General features: G+C 38.8%; 1 protein-coding gene and 1 non-coding gene across 2 annotated transcripts; both read left to right on the top strand.

Annotated features, from left to right (window-relative positions):
• Positions 1 to 2,045: 2,045 nt before the first annotated feature.
• On the top strand, positions 2,046 to 4,185 carry LOC141720398 (thioredoxin reductase 1, mitochondrial-like). Its single transcript, XM_074522788.1, has 2 exons — positions 2,046 to 3,100; positions 3,818 to 4,185. Exons 1-2 carry the CDS (start codon positions 2,167 to 2,169, stop codon positions 3,886 to 3,888), a joined length of 1,005 nt encoding a protein of 334 aa, XP_074378889.1. The 5' UTR covers positions 2,046 to 2,166; the 3' UTR covers positions 3,889 to 4,185.
• Positions 4,186 to 21,096: 16,911 nt separating this feature from the next.
• LOC141722526 (small nucleolar RNA R71) lies at positions 21,097 to 21,203 on the top strand. Its single transcript, XR_012575542.1, has one exon. It is a non-coding gene; the product is annotated as a small nucleolar RNA R71 (small nucleolar RNA).
• Positions 21,204 to 23,255: the final 2,052 nt, after the last annotated feature.

Below are 23,255 nucleotides of genomic sequence, written 5' to 3'. Positions count from 1 at the left end.
CGCTGAAAGGTCAGCGACTTCGCCGCTTAAGTTCGATTTGCGCGCTTACTATACTTATCTGGGCACATAATGTATTTTTAATATCATAGTTATAATTTTTTAAAATAAATTATGTTATTACAATAATGCTCCCTTTCACATTAAAAACCTAGTTGTACTCACCATGTTATGTGAGTGAGTATATACTTAGGGGTATCAAACAAATTCAACATATATAAAGATTTTACAAATTTGGAAATTTCAAATAACAACACAGTATATTCTTATTTAAAATTTACCATGGAAAATGAAATATTCTCAACCACAATCTTATTTCTTTTATATTTATTACTTTATTCATATATTGTAGGAGTCTCTGTTATTTACCAGTTGTGCTTTCGGCTAACTAATTACTGAAGTTATTTAGTAAACTGTGCAATGTCCAAATGAATATTTAGAATATGTTTAAATATATGTACATTTTCAGAAATCCATAAAATTGTAATTTTTGCAAAAAATATACACATAAACCTAGATCTCTTATCTTGTAAAGATTAACTATTTTTAAAAAATACTCGTTCTTATCATTTGTTGGAGTGTATAGTTCTAATTAAGAATTACAGAATATTGGAACCAATATTTTTTGAACGATAACTGCGCCGATAACAAATTAATATTTGATGAAAATCTAAGATAATATTTGGAAAAATGATACGAACATACTTAAAATAAGGTTTAATGAGCTTTTAAAACTCAAGCATCCATATACTTATTTGTCTATGTATTATAAAAGTGTTCATTGTGGCCCTTAAATTAGTGAAAATGTTTATTTAAAAATCCGGGACTACTAGTTTATTATTTATATCGATTTTTTTCTAGCCCAAAGTTAAAACTTGGGCTTTTCTCATAAATATTCAAGCTTTACAAAATTTTTGTAAAAATACTGTCATTTTTTAAAACAAATTACAAAAATACCAATTGTCAAAAAATATTTGAAAAAATACGGAGTTTGCATACCATATCTGCAACTGCTCGCAATCATATATGCAATCAATGCAAATTTGAAAAAAAATATGTTGAAAATTATATTTAGTTGCAAAATAAATTACCCAAATGACTGCAAATGACGAAAAATAAATGTTTCTGCGGGGCCAGTACTAATAACACAAAAGGCAACCCAAAATCAACTAATTCACTCTTATTAAACAAACTCATAACCTCGTGATACAATTGAGCACATTTCGACAAATCCAAACTCTCCACACTTATCAACCCCCTCAATTTCCTCGATAACCTAAGTAACCGAATAATCGACCGTAAATGTAAAACAGTAGAATGTAAATTGGAAAGGCGTGTAGTCTTCGATTTGATCACCTTATTCGGCTCGGATATCTCGGAGCAGAGATGTAAAAGCGAGGAGTGGAGAATAGAGAGAGAAGATCGGAGATGAGAGAGAGGAATCAGCTTGGTGAAGATTAGAGAGCTAAGAGAGGATATGAGTATGGTGAGAGAGAACTTGAGAGCAAAGGAGGAGAGTTTCGAGATTGCGAATGGTGTGTAGGAGTTTTTCAGCACGGGTGATGGAGGTTCAGGTGGAGAGAGCGGCAAAGGAGAAGGAAGTGGAGTTGAAATCGGAAGAGAGGAAGACGGAGAAGATTGGATCGGAGGCGTAGGAGGAGAGAGGGGAGGAAGGAGCGGAGATTGATGTGGTCAGAGAAGTTAAAAAAATGAATGGACAGATGAAGATGATATTTTTGCAATTTAATTGTTTGTATGTTTAGAAAGATAGTAAATTTGCAAGATGTTAAGTAAGATAGTAGAGTCGTAAATAATTACCCAAAATTAATATTGTTGACAATTTCTCTTAAATTTATTGATAAAAAAATAGATTAATACGTAAATTATTTTAGATTCCTAACAGTCACCGACACAAGGTGTACTCATTTTCCCCACCAAGACCCTCCAGTCTCCATTTTGGCGCTAAAATAAAAACGTGTTAAGTTTGGAACCAGGTGTAAAAAGAAAAAGGAGCCCCCTAAAGTGTCCTATAAATAGCCACCTCTCCCGCCTATTCCTACACAACACAAACACACAAGTACTTTTTATACATCTTCACTTTACATCTCCTACATTTCATCCACACATTCATTCAATTAATCAATCATTTTCTCCGACCGAACACTACCCATGGAGAACAATCTAGAAACCCTAAAAACAAACGTATGCATCATCGGAAGTGGCCCCGCCGCCCACACCGCCGCCATCTACGCTGCCAGAGCCGAGCTCAAACCCGTTCTCTTCGAAGGCTGGATGGCCAATGACATCGCGCCAGGTGGACAGCTTACAACAACCTCTGATGTTGAGAATTTCCCAGGCTTCCCTGATGGCATTCTTGGAATTGAGCTCATGGATCGGTGTCGTAGTCAGTCTGTTCGTTTCGGAACTCAGATCTTTACGGAGACGGTATGTAAAGTTGATTTCTCTTCGCATCCATTTAATGTGTTTACGGATAGTAAAAAGGTTGTTGCGGAAACTGTTATAATTGCCACGGGTGCTGTGGCCAAGCGGTTGAGTTTCCCGGGGTCCGGGGATGGGAAAGGGGGGTTTTGGAATAAGGGCATTTCGGCTTGTGCTGTGTGCGATGGCGCTGCGCCTATTTTTAGGAATAAGGCCTTGGCGGTCATTGGTGGAGGCGATTCGGCTATGGAGGAGGCTAATTTTTTGACTAAGTATGGCTCTAAGGTTTTTATTTTGCATCGGAGGGGTGAGTTTAGGGCGTCCAAGATTATGCAGAGCAGGGCTTTGAGTAATCCCAAGATTGAGGTTGTTTGGAATTCGGAGGTTGTGGAGGCGTATGGAGGAGGGGACAAGGGGAATTTGGCTGGATTGAAGGTCAGGAATGTTGTGAGTGGGGAGCTCTCGGATTTGGAGGTTTCCGGGTTGTTTTTTGCGATTGGGCATGAACCTGCCACCAAGTTTTTGGATGGGCAGTTGGAGTTGCATTCTGATAAGTATGTTGTGACGGAGCCAGGGACTACTAAGACAAGAGTCAAGGGGGTTTTTGCTGCTGGGGATGTTCAGGATAAGAAGTATAGGCAGGCTATTACTGCGGCTGGAAGTGGTGAGTTTTGTTCTTTTGTTTGCTTTGATTTATGTTTTTACTGGATGTTTGTGTTCAATTTGCTACATAGAATTGAATTTTTTATCTTGTCCATGGTAATCTACATATTAGATTAGTAAGTGCTGCCTTCCTGTTGTACTCGTCTACTTGTAATAGATATTGAGAGAGGAGAGAGACTAGAGCAAGGCCACACCCTGAAACCTGAATTACTAGGTTTGTAGGAAGATGCGAGAATGGTAACCTTTTGGTTAATCAAACTGAGTAGAGGAAGAAACTCTGATCAACTTATCTTTCACAAATTATTTGTTAGCTAGGACAACCTATATCTGATGTGAACTGAATCTGCGGCTATTTTTTGGTCTCCGGTTATTAAATATACACATTTATGGCACACCATTGTTTTGACATTCACAAATTTGGTCACCCTTGCAAAGTAAATTGTTGCAGTCACTAGCATTCTACAAAATTTCTCCTCCCGCTCTGGTCCAAGTGTAAAATTAATCTGGATTTAAGACTTTATCCATTCAGTATAGTAATCAGGGGTCAGAACGTTGCCCATTCAGTACTTGTAGTCCTCTTTTTCATCATCACAATATATAACCCTTCTTTTTAATAATTCAAATGCTGGTCTAGTTCTAATTAGTATAGGATTTGGTATTTTAGCTATACGAGCAATCTAAGTACAATCACTAATTTATTTTATCCCACTTGATTCAGGATGCATGGCGGCATTGGAGGCAGAACATTTTTTGCAAGAGATTGGTGCTCAACAGGGTAAGAGTGACTAAACAAAGTGCTGCTAAACTTCCCAGCAAGATGGGCGGACTCTGGATCTGCTTCAGTTTCATATGTATACAAACATTTTAGCAGCTAATCATTCATGTGTGCTAGGCTTAAGCTATTATTAGTGGTTGTCTGCTCGTTATATGTGAGTGCCAGTTGAACTAAGAGGATAATGGTGCGTCGTCTCAGTTTACAAATTTCTTTTTCTTCAATTTGCTAGCAGTGTGATGTATTAGAAGAGCACTTGTAAGATTGGTACTTTGCCTTGTGCATTATTTGCTAATGAGATGTGTGTTTCTTAATCGTTCTCCCCATCCTTTCTCGTTGACAGGCCTATTACTCGCTGCCTTTTATTTTTTTGGGTTGCTAAATTAGTGGCTTGAGGCTTTATATTGAAAAAAGGTAAACTAAGACGTAACTTGTCGGGAAGATAAGGTGGTGTTAAATACCTGGCCTGTAATCGATAATTTTCAATTTTTCTAATATTCCATCGACTGAGCAATAAAAAGACGAATTACCTATGTTCTGTGTTTCAAAATAGTTTTCCCCCAAGTTTGTAACCCGATGCACGGATTTGTTTTTAATATGGTAGTATTTAAAAAAAAAATTAAATTGTAATTTTTTAGATGCAAAATTTGTTTATTTACGCCCGCAAGGGTTGACTCAGTTGGTTAAATAGGAGATAATTATCCTCTGGGTCACAGGTTCGAATCTACGTGAGCCCGTAGGGTTTACCTAGTGCGCACCCGAAGGGTAGGTTGCAGGTTATTTATGATAAAAAAAATTGTTTATTTACAATTTTTATATGGTATGATTTGATAATAATTATATATATATATACATATATATTTGCAAAAACAACTAACAGTCATATTAAATTGTTAGTACAGAGATAATAATAATTAACAAAAATTTGGATAAATTCTCCTTATATAATAAGGATATAATTTGATATTTTAATCTAAAAGCTATTTAAATTTTAAAAAAAAATAATATTACTAATTAAAATATATAGTATTATTATTTTTATGCGTGTTTACCATATATATATATACACATACATACATAATGAGGAAAATTCTATGAAGACCACTTTTTCGTCGGAAACCTTGGAGACCGCATATATTTTGCAATTAAAATACTATAAAATTTATTATTTTGTGAAGTATGTTTCAGGAGTATCATTGATTAATTAAAATTGTTGAAGATCATTTAAGTTTAATAAGTAGAATGTGTATTGTTAGGTCACACACACTGTAGAGGGGGTGAATACAGTATATAATACAATCAAATCGAACTTTTAATATTTCAAGTAACAGAAAACAAACTTTATTGAAACAATAAACTCTGTTACAGTATGGAACTGTTACCTCTCAGTGATGAACAAATATCACGAGAGCTGCTAGGGTTACAATGAATAATCTTATCGAATATAATAACACTTATAGTGTAAACCCTATGTCTGTATTTATATACTATACAGTTACAAGATAATCGCTAATTGATATGGAATATAATTCTGCTTCCTAAAATATATCAATCAGATATCTTTTCTTCCAAGTATTCTATTCTTCATAGAATTCCTTCTTCATGCATATCTCTTCTTATGTTTATCTCGATCTTCTTTCCTTTAATCAGCTACTGTCCTTATCTGAACGTCCTTCAACACTTAAGTTCTGATATCCATCTTCTGATGATTATCTCCTGATAATATAAGTACTGATATCCTTAAGTCCTGACTTCCAGTATAAGTACTGATTCCCAGTTAAATACTGATTTGTCCTGTTAAGTAAGATCTGAAAACTAAACATAAATCATATTAGTCATGACATTATCAAATATATCTAACAATCTCCCCCAACTTGTAAATTAGCATAATATACAAGTTTAACAGATATTTGATGATGTCAAAAACATTAAGTACAAATGCATGAGAATTAGACTAGATAACTACAACTTACAGTCCTTAAAGCTTTACCAACATTTAACTTCTGATAACAGCTTCAGTCTGTACAAATATCAGAATTTAATCAGTTGTAGATCTTGACTTGGCTTCATCTTCTGATCTCCCTGATGTCAGGAGTTGTTCTGAGATAGTTCTTCAACAAACATCTCTCAGCATATCTAAGTTCATCAATCATCCTCCTTTTAGCATCTTTAAGCTCTGCAGTATCTTCACCAATTTGAAAGATTGCAGTCCTGAGATCATTAATCTGTGCTTTTCTTATATCCTGATCCAGTCTGATCAAATAAGCTTTATCAGACTCAAGATTAAATTCCACAGCCCTGTAACCTAGAAAGGTAGTTATAATTTTAGCAGTGTTGGGCTTCATTTCAACTATATCATCCTTGCGATCTCTGTACTTTGGAACATATGTGCTGTCAGACTTAACAAAATAAAGCTTTTTCTGTCTCTGAATCTGATCCTTCAAATAGTTTGCAGCACTTCCTGTCAATCTGTCATCCACTTGAAGTAAGAATAGTACATGCTCCAATTCTTCAAAATACTTCAATGGAATGGCATTTTGCCTTATATGATAAACCCTACCATCTTTCATGAAGTACAACAAGATGTGTTCTTTCAAGTAGGTATGGTAAACCATTTGTACAGACTCTAGTTGATTCAATCTCTCAGGAGTTGCTCCAATACCTGGTTCACTCAAGGAAGTTGGATCATTGGTAGTGTTCTGTATTCTTCTTTCATCAGCACTTCCCGATCCAGTTTTATCTCTTGCTTCCTTTCCAGTAACTACTCTTGCATCAAAACCACTTGCAGCAGTCTTCAAAGGTTGAGTCTGTTTTGCTTTAGTGAATCCTGGTAGGAGTGTCTTTGGTCTATCTTCTGATATCAAGTTAACTTGAGCTGTGTCAGAAGTTACTTGCTTCTTTGAAATATCAGAACTTACTTTATCTTGACTTTGAACAACTTGAGCCATGTCAGAGGTTGATTTAAGAACTTTTCTTGAAGTCAGAGCAAGATCATCCTTTTCATCAGTGATTTCTTCATTCTCAGGAGGCACATAAACCTTGATAGGTTCACCAACCTTTTCTTTACCCTTGGATCTTGGATCTATCTGCGGTTGTGATTTAGCCAATGTTGCTTCAGCATTTGTCCTTTCTTTTATCACAATGCCTTCGAGTTTTGGAAGTGTCTTTTTACCAGAAGCTTCAGATTTAGATATGGCTTTTTCTGATTTAAGTCTGACTTCTTCTTCCATTAAACTCTCCAAGTCCATTCCTGGATTTTCCTGAAGAAATAACTGTCTTGACATTTCTTCATCAAGATCTAAAAGTTCATCAGAACTTATTCTTTTACCAGCAGCAGAACTAATTCTTTTCTCAGTATCAGAACTTGTCCTGTGACTTGTGATTTCAGCTTTTCTTGATGTGAAACCTCTACCTTGACTATGACCTCTACCCATTCCAGGGTTTTCTTGATCATCCTTTTCATCATCCTTTCCTTTCAGTGTCTTGTCAGTTTTGTATTTGGACTTAATTACTTTCTCCCCTTTTTTGGCATCAGCAGGAAGCAGAAGAGAGACAAGCAATTCCACTGAGGCTTGGATTTCAATAAGTTGAGATTGCTGAGAAGCTTGATTTTTCAGAATATCATTAATCTGAGCTTATTGTTTCTCTTGAGTCTTCTCAATATAAGCAATCCTGTCAAAGGTAGGTCGGAAGAACTTTTTCTTATCAATCTTTTGAACTTGTTCCTGTTTGATGAATTCTTCCTGAATCTTGTGTAGCTCTGCATGAGTAGTTGAATGAAGACCTTGTAGATGTTTAGTACTCAATGCAGTGACTCTAAGCTGAGTTTTGAAATCATCAGAATTTAACAATTCATCAGCTTTAGTCAAGTGCTCAGCAAGATGCTTTTCATTTGGAACACAGGAAACTGAGTTCCATTCCTTAGTCCACTCCTGTCCTGTAGGAGTTTCACTCCAAGGCACTGGTGCTTCTCTGGTAACAAACTTCTTAACAAGTTCAGACTTATGAATAGTTTGTTGAGGAGCATGTCCTGAAGGACCTGCTGCATCAGCATCTGCATTTGGAGCAGCACCACCAGTATCTCCAGCATTTGCAGCATCAGAACTTACAGAATCAGTATCTTCTGATAAAACAACAGTGTGAGTAGCAATGGAGGCTTCAGCATCCTCTAATTACTGATCTGGTTCTAAGTTCTGATCAACAGCCATATCCTGATGCTCACCTATATTCTGATCATCAACATCTAGATGCAGAGAAGGTGTAGTAGAGAACTCTGGAGTTTGAACAGCATCAGTAACAGGTGTTGTTGATGGATTATATGTTGTTGGAGCTTCTAACAGAATTAATTCAGGCACAACCAAGTTGTGAACATTAATATCAGCACTTGTGCCTGGATCAACAGGAAATACAGATGGTGTGTTGACCTTTTCAGAAACAGCTTCCTAAGATGGAGTTGATGGAGAAGAAGTGACTTTAGCAAATTCCTTTTCTTGTGAGATCAGAGATTCCTGATCCCCTTCCTGAGTTGCTGCTGCTTCATCATCTGAAACAGGTCTTTTTGCCCTCTGTTTCTTGTATCTCTTGGAAGATGTTGATTCCTTGGGAGTGTCAGGAACTGTCATTCTTCTAAGCCTCTTGAGAAGCCTAGATCCCCCAATTCCAGAATCCTTCTAAGAAATCACTGTCTCAGCTTCTTTAACAACAGGTTCTAAAGAAGGAACCCGTTCCTCAGTATCATATTCATCTCTCAAAGCAATCTTCCTTCTCTTTTGAGGTGTTTGAGGAACAATCTTTGTCCTCTTTGGCTTGGAAGATGAAGGCTTCACAGTAGGTACTTATGTTGAGGGTTGAACTGTCTGTGAAGTGGAGAGATAGGATTTGATATATTGCCTGAGGGTTGGTTGAGTAGAATGAGTGGTAGGTGTTGATGGTTGTTGTGGTGTTTGGAAGGTTGTTGTTGGTTGGACATCAGAATAAACAGATCTATAAGTATCAGGATCAGCATTTACTAAGATCTGTTTTACAGACTGAGGAATCTGTAAAGGTCTAATCACTGATTTCTTAGTGTCAGCATTTACCAGGTCATTAAAGTATCGTTTTGCAACTTTAAAAGGTGGGGTTGAGGTACTAATTAGTTGAGGTTCATCAGTACAAAAAGTATATATAAGTTGACAGAATCTAGAAAAGTAAACAACATTCCTATCCTCTGTCATCCTATCCCCAATAAAACCAATTATAGCAGTTGCAAAATCAAAATGAGTTTGGTTAATAATAGCATACCCGATGTGCTGACTCATAATAGGGATAACATCAAAATTCGAACACTTGTTCCCAAAAGCTTTAGTGATGCAGTCGAAGAAGAAGCTCCATTCTCTTCTGATATGAGCCCATTTCAACTGCCCAAGCTTTGCCAAACTCTGTTCATACCCCAAATTGGTCATTAACTCCTGAAGAGCTGATTCCTCTGGAATTGAAAAGGTACATCCTTCTGGGAGATGTAGAGCCTTGCGTATTGTACCAGGAGTGACTGCATATGAAGAATCACCCACTTCGAAAAGAATACTGGGAGTGCCATGTGTACCACCATTATCAAAGTGCCCAGTCCGCCAAAATGTCAGAACTTGTTGGCTCGAAAAGACTGAAGGCTGGGTCAATGCATACCCAATCTCACTGTGTGCAAGAAGATCTTGCACAAAATGCAATTCAGATGGAGCTTCAGCATGATCAAGAATTGCAGCATAGTTGTTTGGAACAAATTTAGCTCCCTCAATGATTAAATCCTTAGGTGCCATGTGAAAAATTGAGATTTAAGAGTGCCTGTTAGGTGTTTGATAAAATGTCTGTATGAAAAACCAACGTTAGATGAAGAAGGAGAGTAAAAGCAAGTAGAGAGAAAAAGTATGAAGGGAAATAAAGGATTAAAAAGTCCTCTCTCTCTCTCTTACTTATACTAAAAAAATGTTACCGTTGGACACCTGTCAGACATGCAGTAATAACGGATAGTTACTGGGCTCGAGAAAACAGTAATCATTACTTACCCACTTGCAGTTTTTCAAGGAAAAACCGTTCCACTTACCCAGTTATTCCATTAATGACGGTGAAACAGTTTTAATTCAAAATTGAAACCTTTCCCACTTATTTAATTATTTCTCACTGCAACATCAATATTCTGAAAATAAATTTGAGTGAAAATGACCAAAATAAATCAGATGAGTAAGTACTGATAAAGGAAAATCAGAACTTAAATTAAAACAGAATTTACGTGGTCATCAGAATATGATTATTTATCAGGATTTACCAATGCATTACAAATTATCTCAGAGACAAAAGCTTGAAACAAAAATAAATTTGATTAATATATCAAGATAATACGTTCATGAAATTGAAATTATATCAGAACTTATACAAGATTTCCCTAAGCTGCTAAACCTAACGTCAACAGCCTTTGTCCTAGCTCAAGAAGCAGGGCAAGGCTGATGATGAAGAAAAATAGGAAGAAGAAAATAAATCATTTCTTCTTCCTACTCTCGATAAACAGAATGGCGAGTCGAATGATTCGCTCTTGCTGGCGGAGAGCTTCCAGCCTTTCCTCCTCCAATCGCTCCAGATGGCGATGGTAATCCATATAGAAGAATAGGAGGTGAGTGAGAACCTCCTGTGGAACAGAGTCCCATATCTCATCAGGAATGGCAGTGACGTGCCATTCCTGCTGCCAATCGGCACAACTTAGCTTCATATTGAAGGTTTCGTAGTTCAAAAACATGTTGTATCTGACCATGGTGTTTTTGAAAGAAAAAGTATGAAGGTAAGGTGAGTTTGTGAGAAAAGATTTGATGGGAAGGCTGATGTGAAGTGGTTGCTTATATAGGAAAGAGAATGCCAGGAGACGTAAAGAAATTTAAAGCTGACAGGTAGAAATAATTCTACCTCGTCTCCCCAGACTTGGAAAAAGAAAAACATTCATTGGAAAGGGAAAACATGATTTAATGCGCACAAGAAGCAAGTAAAAGTTGACTGTTCAAGTACGAGTACCACTAACCCTAACCATAGTGACTATTAATCTTCCACTTCAACATATTCAGGTTTAAACTGAGACTGTTTCCAAATTTTATCCACAAATAAGTCAAGTAAGGAATCATACGTTAATATCAGAACTTAGACTTATATCAGAACTTAACAGTCATCAGAACATAATTTCTTAACTCGAAAAAGAAATGCCTATTTAGTAAGTCCTCTCACAAATTCTGGTTTATATTCTTCAGAACTTAATCATCAGAATATGTAATTAGAACTTGTCCTCAGAATTTGTGCAATGTGACATAATGACTGTTCATCTAAAACAACATAGATCACCACAGTGATTTTCATCATTCATATGAAGTGATTAGTGTGTGCATTAAGCTAAATATCAGATAAAGAGTAAAGTCTGATTCACTTCAGTACATCTTAGAAATAAGGCATAACTAACACTTTGCTAAAGAGCTGTCATTATTTTGAAATCTACTGTTGAATGAGTTCATACATGAGTCCACCTCAACTATTGTGTGCTAATTTTATGCATATTTTTGAATTCCATTTTACAGTGGCTTCTCAGTGTAAGTGAGTCACGACTGCTTATCAGAATTTATGCTATTATTAGAGTATTTCTCCAGTAATCATAGAGTGTGAAAAGTCACCAAGAAAATATTTTATTTGCTTTTCTGATGCATATTACTTAATACCAGCAATGCACTTGGGTCTTCCCTTCCACATTTTTACTCTAGATCTCAAAGGAGTACCTGATTTTTAATCCTTGATTCTTTTGCTTTTTCTTTTGATAAGTGAGGTTTATCAGCACTTAGTACATTTAACAGATTTACTAGCATCAGAACTTAACAGATGAGTAGCATTATTCTAGTTTGTGACTTAGTAATAAGATAGACAAAGTAAACTTAACTAAGCTTAATTATCAGAATTTGCCTGTGTCAATAGATTTCCACAAAAATAATTACTTCTTACATGGGATCCCTTGTTTATTGAAGACTACTAGTTCAGCATCTAGCACAGTTATCATCATAGGATTGAATAGTTACTTAAACAGACATATCACTTATCAGAGTTTAGAAACATATATCAGACAACAGTCAGTACTTAAACACATTTTTCAATTAAGCACAGAATTCACAAAGAGATTAAATTCTGTAAATACTGATCATTGTTAGGGCGAAATCACGCACTAATATTCACGCAAGTATACGCGTTCGCAAGTAATATAGAATACTTTCTAGTTCGTTCCCTCAGAGACTCAGACTAATTTATTGTCTAATTTAACTCACTCACCAATGTATGATTACTTCTCAATGTTAAGATAATAACACTTAAAATTGTTGATTAAATATTAACTATAATTAACTACTTAATTAACCACTTAACTAACACTTCAATTTATCAATAATAAAACACTCATGAGATCACAACTTCATTATTACTTCCTTCTATAGCCATAGTTATTACCTTTAGCATGTGACAGTGATGATATTAATCGAATAACACAAAACTGATAAAAGCCAACTTTCATTGTACTAATACCATTCTACCAAACATCCACAATTAAGATAGAAATTGAATAGTCATCAATTATGTTGAGTTCCTATATGTCTACAGAAATTGACAACACAACGATTTAAGCACAAGTTATTCCTTTTGATTACATAGGGCAAATAAAACTGTTAGAGTTACCCACTAATCATGCACAATGTACATGAACCTATGCTAGCATGGCAAGTTCTAAATCTCAAGATCCACCGTTGCTTCACAAGAGATTAACACCCTATCTTATATGTTCGCGACGCACATAAGACAAATACGCACAACCAATACTAGATATCATGCAATCATCACACACTAAAGTATTAAACAATTAACTAAAGAATTCCATAATAAATCCGTTGCTACCCCATGATCACGATTAGCCCATAATAGAACTTATCGCCATCATGGGTTCATATGAAATCATGATAAACGAACACAAGAAAATAACAACTAAACTAATTATATTAAAACAGAGTACGTCACAAGAGTAAATAAGTCAAAGCAAGAAAACTAGCATCCAACGTTACAACGAAACAAGAATCACAAGAATATATGTTCCTCTTCGTTGCTGTGCTAAATCGGTCTTCTTCCTTATCTCCTTCGCTTCTTGCAAAACACAATCTAAAACATAATCCCCTCTTAATACTCTGTGAAAAACGTCTCAAATCTACTTATATAATAGTCCCATAAAACTCAGATTACATAGAAGTTGGAAGCCAAACAGAAGTAGAAGTCTAAAACAATATATTATTTTCCCCGACCCTGCGCGGCCGCTCAGCATTTCTGCGCGGGCGCGCAAGGCTGCTGCGCGGCCGCTCAGCATTGCTGCGCGGGCGCGCAGGACCCTACTGGAAAATTTCCAGGTTTGCTCCGTTTCTTCGCCGTAATCTGCCCGTTCTTTTCCTCTCGCAATGGTGAACACATGCCAAGGCTTATTCTTGATGATTCCTCCTTCGAAATGTAACTAATACCCTGAAATGCATAAACACTAGAAAAACGCATCAAATACACAAAATACTTGATTTCAAGACACCAATTTAAGCCATTTTAAGACGTTCTAAGTGGTATAAAATGCCACTTATCACACCCCCAAACTTAAATCGATGCTTGTCCTCAAGCGTCACAGACTCAAAAACAAATAAAAATATGCATGAATGCAATCTATATGAAAATGCAACGATCCCCCTTACTACAATTAACCAACCAAATTGTCACGTCTCAACGAATGCAGTTAGACACTAAAGATCAAGAAACTCATGCAAACGGACATACCGCCAGAAACGTGGTGTGTACAAATGCTTAACAGATATGCTTCGGAACTAGACCAATTACTATGACTAGACTATCCTCAAGGCAATCCTACGATTATACAAAGAATAAAAATTCTAGGCACAAAGTGATATACAACACTACAAGAACTTTGGAGCTTACTACGGAATCATGCTTTTTATTTACAACTCAAATGCTTATTTGACCGTGCAATGAGTGAGGTCCACAAAAGACTTATACAATGGTATCCATGTAACGAGCGTTAGGTTAGCGGATCCCAGACTCTAAAAGCCTTAGGTCACTAGGCACAAAGTCCCCTAAGAACTTAATAACTCGAATACCAAAGAGCCCACTCTTGATCAATTACACAATTTTTTTTTTTAACTCTGAGCAAGTGCGTTTCGCTCCATCTTGCTCAACCCTAGACTACTCGCATAACATGCGAGCCGGCTACTAGCCATTTGACGCCTAGCCACAACTAGCAACAAATTCCATTTTACTCCATTTTTTTGTTTCTTTTTCATGCCTTTACCACTAAGAACCTATTATCAAATTCTAAGCATAATAAATAGATTATCCTCGAAAATAATCAGATCATAACAACAATCTAGTCCTTCAGCATTCTCTAAGACTTAGTGACAATACAAGTTCTTCTAGCATGCATATCAACCTACACAACTTAATATCACTTTAATGCTATCACTACACTCGCATCAATATCACAATTCAGTCAATAAATCATTGCAAAAGGGATCATGGTATATGCATGAGCTATATGATATGACAAACAAATAAAGCTATATATAAAAACTATATGGCAAAAATTATGCAACTATATGAACTAACTATCATGAATATGCAACTATATGACACACACAAAATATTCCTTAACTACCACCCCCAAACTTAAAATCTTCACTGTCCCCAGTGAAGGTAGTAGAAAGGAACACAGGGTATACCTACTCGGAGTCATCATCATCATCACCCTCAGTGGGTGGAGTATCAGGCGGCGGGTATGCAGAGTCCTCACCAAAAACTGGCCACTGGATATCAGCTCCAAGGCCTCGAAAAGCAGTCCCTAACGCAAGAGTGAGCTCCTGAGCAAACCAGCTCTGCGTCTCATACATGGCATCCATCCGCCGTGAAAGCCTCCTATACTGGGCATCACCCATCCCAACACCCTCCTGAGCTCTCGAAGAACTAGCCTCACCACGCCCTGGCCTGGCCATAGTAGCACGTCGTGCTGGACGCCCTCCTGGAAGACGATAACCCAGCCCATGCTCCTCAGGCTCACCACCGGTCCACTCCTGCATCCCATTCAGAGTGCCAGAATCTATAGGAGCTGCTGGCAACTGCAACTGCTCATGAGCCGGCCAGTTCACTCCTACTGCACGGCATAGCTTTGTAACCGTGGATGCATAAGGGATGTTCATATGCTTTGCTCCCCTCAAAAACTTCAGAATTCCTTGGTAGATAAACTCACCAAGGTCCACATAGTATTCCTCATTCAGAATTCCCCACAACAACTGTGCTATCTCAACTGTGACCTCGTGTGCATGTGAAGAAGGCAAAATATTAGCACATATAAATGCGTTCTATGCACGGGCATACCTGTTCATGGCGATAGCCGGAAAGTGACGATACTCATTATTGGCTGGACTGCGGTTCCAAACTGTGCCCGGTCGACAGAGAGTCGCACAAATCAAATCCAAGTCAAAATCCTCAGCAGTCTTTTCATTCCAGTTCTCCTCCTCGGGCTTCCTCTCTCGCTGTCCAATCACTCGGCGAATCGCCGCAGGATGATAATCAACCGTCAGCCCCCGAACTACAGAAAACCCATTCTTTTCAGCCTTCGCGTTCGCGTAGAACTCGCGAACAACACTCATCGGTACTGCTTCGGGTGACTCACAAAAAGCTATCCACCCCTTCTCTGCAATCATGGGCAACAACTCACCATCCCTCCCTGATGGTAAAAACCCCCTCTCTTTCAGAATTGGCTTCCCCAACAGCCTAGTGTACTCCTCCTCCGCGACTCTGTCAGTTAACCGAGGCCTTGCAACAGTACCCCTTGATGAATCAGCAGTAGGAACTGTGCTGCTGCTATCAATAGTGCGTGCTCTCTTGGGTGCCATTGATTTGTGAATAAAACTGTGTAAGAACTGATTTTTGATGTTTATGAGAGGGTTTAAGTGTAGGAAGTTGTGGGAGATATGTAGGATAGGTGTATGTATATATAGGGTGTGGAGTAGGTTAAATTAGATTAGGAGTGGGGTTGAGGGATAAAATCATGGGGTAATGGGAAAAGAATTCGTGGGTTTATGGGCTGTAATGGGTTTTTGTGTTTTTGTTTGTTTTTTTTTTGTTTTTTTTTGTTTTTTTTTTCTGAACTGTAAAAAAATTTCTGGAACTCGACCCCTGCGCGGCCGCTCAGCATTTCTGCGCGGGCGCGCAGCAAGCTGCGCGGCCGCTCAGCATAGCTGCGCGGGCGCGCAGAGGGTCTCTGGAATTTTTTTTTTCAGCCCCTGTTTTCTGATTTTTTTGTGTTTTTGGATAGGTTATTAACTTCTAAGGGTTCCTGTAACAACAATTCATGGGTTGCCTCCCACGCAGCGCTTCTTTTTCGTCATTAGCTTGACGTTCCGTTCCTTTCTCATGTAGTCAACAAAATGGCACTAACCACCTCTCGGTTTGCCATGTCCCCATAGTAGTGCTTCAACCGCTGACCGTTAACCTTGAATGCTTGGTCCGGATCATTCTCAAAAATTTCCACCGCTCCATGTGGAAACACAGTTTTGACTATAAAAGGTCCAGACCACCTTGATTTCAACTTCCCAGGAAAAAGTCGGAGCCGAGAGTTGAATAACAGAACTTGTTGCCCTGGCACAAACAACTTAGGATGTAGCTTCCTATCGTGCCACCTTTTCACCTTTTCCTTATACATTTTGTTATTCTCGTACGCTTGAAGTCGAAATTCATCAAGTTCATTAGGCTGAAACATTCTTTTCTTACCAGCTGCATCTAAATCCAGGTTTAATTTCTTCAATGCCCAGTAGGCCTTATGCTCAAGCTCCGCCGGTAGATGACATCCCTTACCGTACACCAACTGAAACGGTGACATCCCAAGTGGAGTTTTGTATGTTGTTCTGTAAGCCCAAACAGCTTCATCGAGCTTTAAAGACCAATCCTTCCTTGATGGACAAACAACCTTCTCTAGAATGCGCTTTATCTCTCTGTTAGACACTTCCGCTTGACCATTTGTTTGCGGATGATAGGCAGTAGCTACTCGATGATTCACATTATAACGCTGCATCATAGAAGTGAACTTACGGTTGCAAAAATGCGATCCTTCATCACTTATGATTACCTGAGGTGTTCCAAACCTTGTGAAAATTTGCTTATGAAGAAAATTTAGCACTGCCTTTGCATCATTTGTCGGTAAAGCTTTAACTTCGACCCATTTTGAGACATAACCGACTGCCAGCAAAATGTACTGATTATTGTAAGACGAGATAAAAGGCCCCATGAAATCGATTCCCCATACATCAAAGACCTCGACTTCAAGCATCACATTTAATGGCATCTCATCCTTCCTTGACAAATTTCCCACTCTTTGGCAACGATCACACCTTAAAACAAACTGATGAGCATCCTTGAACAAGGTGGGCCAGAAAAAACCTGCTTGCAGAATACGAGCTGCCGTTTTCTCACCTCCATAGTGTCCACCATAAATCGTGGAATGGCAGTCTCATAATATCCCCTCCGTCTCACAGAACGGGATACATCTCCTGATGATCTGGTCAGCTCCCTGTCTAAACAAATATGGTTCATCCCACATATACCACTTCACCTCATGCAGAAACTTCTTCTTTTACGCGGATGTCAAATTGGGAGGCATTATATTGCTGACAAGATAGTTTACAATATCTGCAAACCATGGTTCTTCCTCCTGAATTGCAAACAACTGCTCATCCGGAAAAGATTCATTGATTAACGTCCTATCTTGTGAAGTAGAATCGGGATTCTCCAACCTAGAGAGATGGTCAGCTACTTGATTCTCGGTACCTTTTCTATCTTTGATCTCTAACTCAAATTCCTGAAGTAAAAGCACCCAACGAATGAGTCTCGGCTTCGAATCCTTCTTAGAAACCAGATAGCGAATAGCTGCATGATCAGTGAATACTGTCACTTTCGTACCAAGCAGATAAGATCGAAATTTCTCAAAGCCAAAGACTATAGCCAAAAGCTCCTTCTCAGTAGTGGTGTAGTTCAATTGGGCCCCATTTAAAGTCTTACTCGCATAGTAGACCACATGGAAGAGATTTTTCTTGCGCTGTCCCAGAACTGCACCTATCGTATAGTCACTCGCATCACACATCATCTTAAACGGTTCTGTCCAATCTGGTGCTGTAATAACTGGTGCCGTGATCAAACTCTCCTTGAGAGTCTCGAATGCTGCCAAACATTCATCATCAAATTTGAAAGGCACATCTTTCTCAAGTAAATTGCACAACGGCTTAGATATCTTTGAAAAGTCCTTGATGAATCGCCGATAAAAACCCGCATGACCGAGAAAACTACGGATTCCTTTCACTGAATTAGGTGGGGGAAGATTTTCAATGACTCCCACCTTGGCCTTGTCCACCTCCAGACCTTTGCTAGAGACCTTATGCCCAAGGATAATGCCTTCACGTACCATAAAATGACATTTCTCCCAATTAAGCACCAAATTAGTTTCCACGCATCTTTTGAGTATGGCGCGCATATTATTCAAACATTCATCATATGAGTGTCCAAAGACGGAGAAGTCATCCATGAACACTTCGACGTTATTTCCAATCATGTCAGAGAATATAGCCATCATACATCTCTGAAAGGTGGCCGGGGCGCCACATAACCCAAACGAAACTCTACGAAAAGCAAATGTGCCAAATGGACAAGTGAAGGTAGTCTTTTCCTGATCCTCTGGTGCAATACAAATCTGATTATACCCGGAACACTCATCCAGAAGACAAAAATACTCATGTCCCGCCAATCTGTCAAGCATTTGATCAATGAATGGGAGAGGGAAGTGATCCTTTCTTGTGGCTTTGTTCAATTTTCTATAATCCATGCATACTCTCCATCCTGTAACTGTTCGAGTAGGGATGAGCTCATTCTTTTCATTTGCGACCACAGTGATACCTCCCTTCTTAGGAACACATTGTACAGGGCTCACCCACGAGCTGTCATAAATAGGATAAATGATGCCTGCATCTAGCCATTTCAGAATTTCTTTCTTCACCACCTCCTTCATGATTGGGTTCAGTCTTCGCTGCTGTTCCACAGTTGGCTTACTACCTTCCTTTAACAGAATTTTATGCATACAATATGAGGGACTTATCCCCTTGATGTCTGCTATAGTCCATCCTATAGCCGATTTGAATTCTCTCAAAATCCTTAAGAGCTTGTCTTCCTCACTACCTGAAAGGTCAGCTGAAATAATAACAGGTAACGTAGATGAATCACCTAAAAAGGCATACCTCAAGTGTTCAGGTAATGGTTTGAGCTCTAAGGTAGGCGCTTCCTCTATTGATGGTTTGAGCTTCCCTTCAGCATTCTTGAGGTCAGAAGTACCAAGAGATTCAAATGGTATATCTAGCTTTCGCTTCCAGGGAGAAGCGTTCAGATATTGTAATTGCTCGTTGCTATCTTCATCATCACTGTCAAATTCCCCCACTAAGGCCTTTTCCAATGCATCAGACATTAGCATGTGATCGAGTTCCGAAGTAACCGCAGAATCAATCACATCCACTTTTAAGCACTCCTCATCTTCTGTAGGGAATTTCATTGCCTTGAATACGTTGAAGGTCACATCCTGATCTTGAACCCGCATAGTAAGTTCTCCTTTTTGCACATCTATCAAGGTACGGCCAGTCGCCAAGAAAGGCCTCCCCAAGATTATGGGAATCTTTTTATCTTCCTCAAAATCCAGAATAACAAAATCAGCAGGAAAGAAGAGCTTATCCACCTTGACGAGCACATCCTCAACTATGCCCCTTGGGTAAGTAATGGAACGGTCCGCCAATTGTAGCGACATGTATGTGGGTTTTGGATCAGGTAGGTCCAGCTTTTTAAAAATCGACAACGGCATCAGATTAATGCTTGCTCCCAAATCACAAAGGCACTTGTCAAAAGTTAGATTGCCAATGGTGCAAGGAATGGTGAAGCTTCCTGGATCTTTCAGTTTTGGTGGTAACTTTTGTTGCAGAACCGCGCTGCATTCTTCCGTGAGAGCAACGGTTTCAAGGTCATCCAGTTTCACCTTCCTTGAAAGAATAGTCTTCATAAACTTCGCATAACTAGGCATTTGTTCCAGAGCCTCAGCGAAAGGTATATTGATGTGAAGTTTCTTGAACACCTCCAGAAACTTCCCGAACTGTCTATCCAGCTTTTGTTGCTGCAATCTCTTAGGAAAAGGTGGTGGAGGATAGAGCTGTTTCTCCCCTGTATTAGCCTCAGGCAGAGTGTGTTCAACAGTAGTCTTCCTTGGTTCAGCCGCTTTCTCCCTTTGCTTAGATTCTTCATCTCGAACTTCAGCTTCGACTTCTTTTGCCTTTTCAGCATCAGCTACTTTTCCAGACCTTAAGGTAATAGCCTTGACTTGCTCTTTAGCTTCCTTCCTGCCTGGTACTTCCGTGTCACTGGGAAGAGTGCCAGGTTGACGATTGAGCACTGCATTGGCTAATTGACCGATTTGATTTTCCAAGGTCTTGATAGAAACCGCCTGACTCTTACACAACAGCTTAAGTTCCTCAAAATCAGCACTAGTAGGTGCAGCTGCACTTCCCTGTTGAGGATATGATTGTCTTGTAGCATACTGCTGTGGTTGCTGGAATCCAGGTGGGTTAAACTGTTTACTCACTCCTTGCTGATATGGTGGCTGAATAGCATTCTGATTATTTTCCCAGCTGAAATTTGGATGATTTCTGTTGTTAGGATGATAGGTCGCTGGCACAGGCTGCTGTTGTCGCTGATAATTATTCACATACTGAACAGATTCGTTGACAAGAGAACACTGATCCGTAGCATGAGAACCTGCACAAAGCTCACAAACCATAGCTATTTGATTAACTCCATACGTAGCCAAAGAATCAACCTTCATTGATAGCGCTTGGAGCTGGGCTGCAATAGCGGTGGCTGCATCAACTTCCAGAATACCTGCTACCTTGCCTGATGTCATCCTATGAGTTGGGTTTTGATGCTCATTTGCAGCCATCGTCTCAATAAGATTGTACGCCTCAGTATAACTTTTAGCCCATAAGGCGCCTCCAGCTGCTGCATCGAGCATGGGCCGAGATTGAGCCCCCAAACCATTATAAAAACCAGTGATTACCATCCAATCCGGCATTCCATGATGTGGACATTTTCTCAACATTTCCTTGTAGCATTCCCAAGCCTCGCACATAGATTCTGTAGGTTGCTGCGCAAACTGAGTAAGAGCACTCCTCATAGCAGCAGTCTTTGCCATTGGATAAAACTTCACCAGAAACTTTTGCGCAAGATCTTGCCACGTAGTGATTGACCCAGCTGGTTCAGAATGTAACCAGTCTTTAGCCTTATCCCTCAGTGAGAATGGGAAAAGCCTCAACTTGATAGCCTCATCAGTCACGCCATTATACTTAAAAGTGCTGCAGATCTCGACAAAATTCCTTATGTGCATGTTGGGGTCTTCAGTTGCCGCTCCTCCAAAAGAAACAGAATTCTGCACCATCTGAATAGTGCCCGGCTTGATTTCAAAGGTGTTAGCTTGAATAGCCGGATGAAGGATGCTTGACTGAATGTCATCAATTTTAGGCCGAGAAAAATCCATAAGAGCTGGATCAGCTTGAACAATATGTTCTCCCATGTTTACTGGTTCTTTCTGCTCAGTTCCTGAATCCGAATCCTCAAAATCTAACTTCTCCGGTATATCAAGAACTTCGTCTTTCTCCTCAGCTGTATCTAAGGTCCTCTTGCGAGCACGAGAACGAGTTTGCATAAACGTTTGCTAAAGTACCTGAAACACAACCGAAAAGAGTAATTAACTACTACGTCCTAATCACTGAGTCCTAATGACCAATGATGGTAAGTACATAAACTAAACAAATACGCCGAGTCCCCGGCAGCGGCGCCAAAAACTTGTTAGGGCGAAATCACGCACTAATATTCACGCAAGTATACGCGTTCGCAAGTAATATAGAATATTTTCTAGTTCGTTCCCTCAGAGACTCAGACTAATTTATTGTCTAATTTAACTCACTCACCAATGTATGATTACTTCTCAATGTTAAGATAATAACACTTAAAATTGTTGATTAAATATTAACTATAATTAACTACTTAATTAACCACTTAACTAACACTTCAATTTATCAATAATAAAATACTCATGAGATCACAACTTCATTATTACTTCCTTCTATAGCCATAGTTATTACCTTTAGCATGTGACAGTGATGATATTAATCGAATAACACAAAACTGATAAAAGCCAACTTTCATTGTACTAATACCATTCTACCAAACATCCACAATTAAGATAGAAATTGAATAGTCATCAATTATGTTGAGTTCCTATATGTCTACAGAAATTGACAACACAACGATTTAAGCACAAGTAATTTCTTTTGATTACATAGGGCAAATAAAACTGTTAGAGTTACCCACTAATCATGCACAACGTACATGAACCTATGCTAGCATGGCAAGTTCTAAATCTCAAGATCCACCGTCGCTTCACAAGAGATTAACACCCTATCTTATATGTTCGCGACGCACATAAGACGAATACGCACAACCAATACTAGATATCATGCAATCATCACACACTAAAGTATTAAACAATTAACTAAAGAATTCCATAATAAATCCGTTGCTACCCCATTATCACGATTAGCCCATAATAGAACTTATCGCCATCATGGGTTCATATGAAATCATGATAAACGAACACAAGAAAATAACAACTAAACTAATTATATTAAAACAGAGTATGTCACAAGAGTAAATAAGTCAAAGCAAGAAAACTAGCATCCAACTTTACAACGAAACAAGAATCACAAGAATATATGCTTCCTCTTCGTTGCTGTGCTAAATCGGTCTTCTTCCTTATCTCCTTCGCTTCTTGCAAAACGTCTCAAATCTACATATATAATAGTCCCATAAAACTCAGATTACATAGAAGTTGGAAGCCAAACAGAAGTAGAAGTCTAAAACAATATATTATTTTCCCCGACCCTGCGCGGCCGCTCAGCATTTCTGCGTGGGCGCGCAAGGCTGCTGCGCGGCCGCTCAGCATTGCTGCGCGAGCGCACAGGACCCTACTGGAAAATTTCCAGGTTTGCTCCGTTTCTTCGCCGTAATCTGCCCGTTCTTTTCCTCTCGCAATGGTGAACACATGCCAGGGCTTATTCTTGATGATTTCTCCTCCGAAATGCAACTAATACCCTGAAATGCATAAACACTAGAAAAACGCATCAAATACACAAAATACTTGATTTCAAGACACCAATTTAAGCCATTTTAA

The sequence above is a fragment of the Apium graveolens genome, chromosome 4 (genome assembly GCF_009905375.1).
Source record: "Apium graveolens cultivar Ventura chromosome 4, ASM990537v1, whole genome shotgun sequence".
Taxonomy (NCBI): Eukaryota; Viridiplantae; Streptophyta; class Magnoliopsida; order Apiales; family Apiaceae; genus Apium; species Apium graveolens.
This window is presented reverse-complemented; position numbering and strand designations above follow the sequence as displayed.

Coding starts and splice junctions, on each gene's coding strand:
- LOC141720398 (XM_074522788.1), top strand. CDS start 2,167: ATGGAGAACAATCTAGAAACCCTAAAAACAAACGTATGCATCATCGGA. Junction 3,101..3,817: donor TATTACTGCGGCTGGAAGTG/GTGAGTTTTGTT, acceptor CACTTGATTCAG/GATGCATGGCGGCATTGGAG.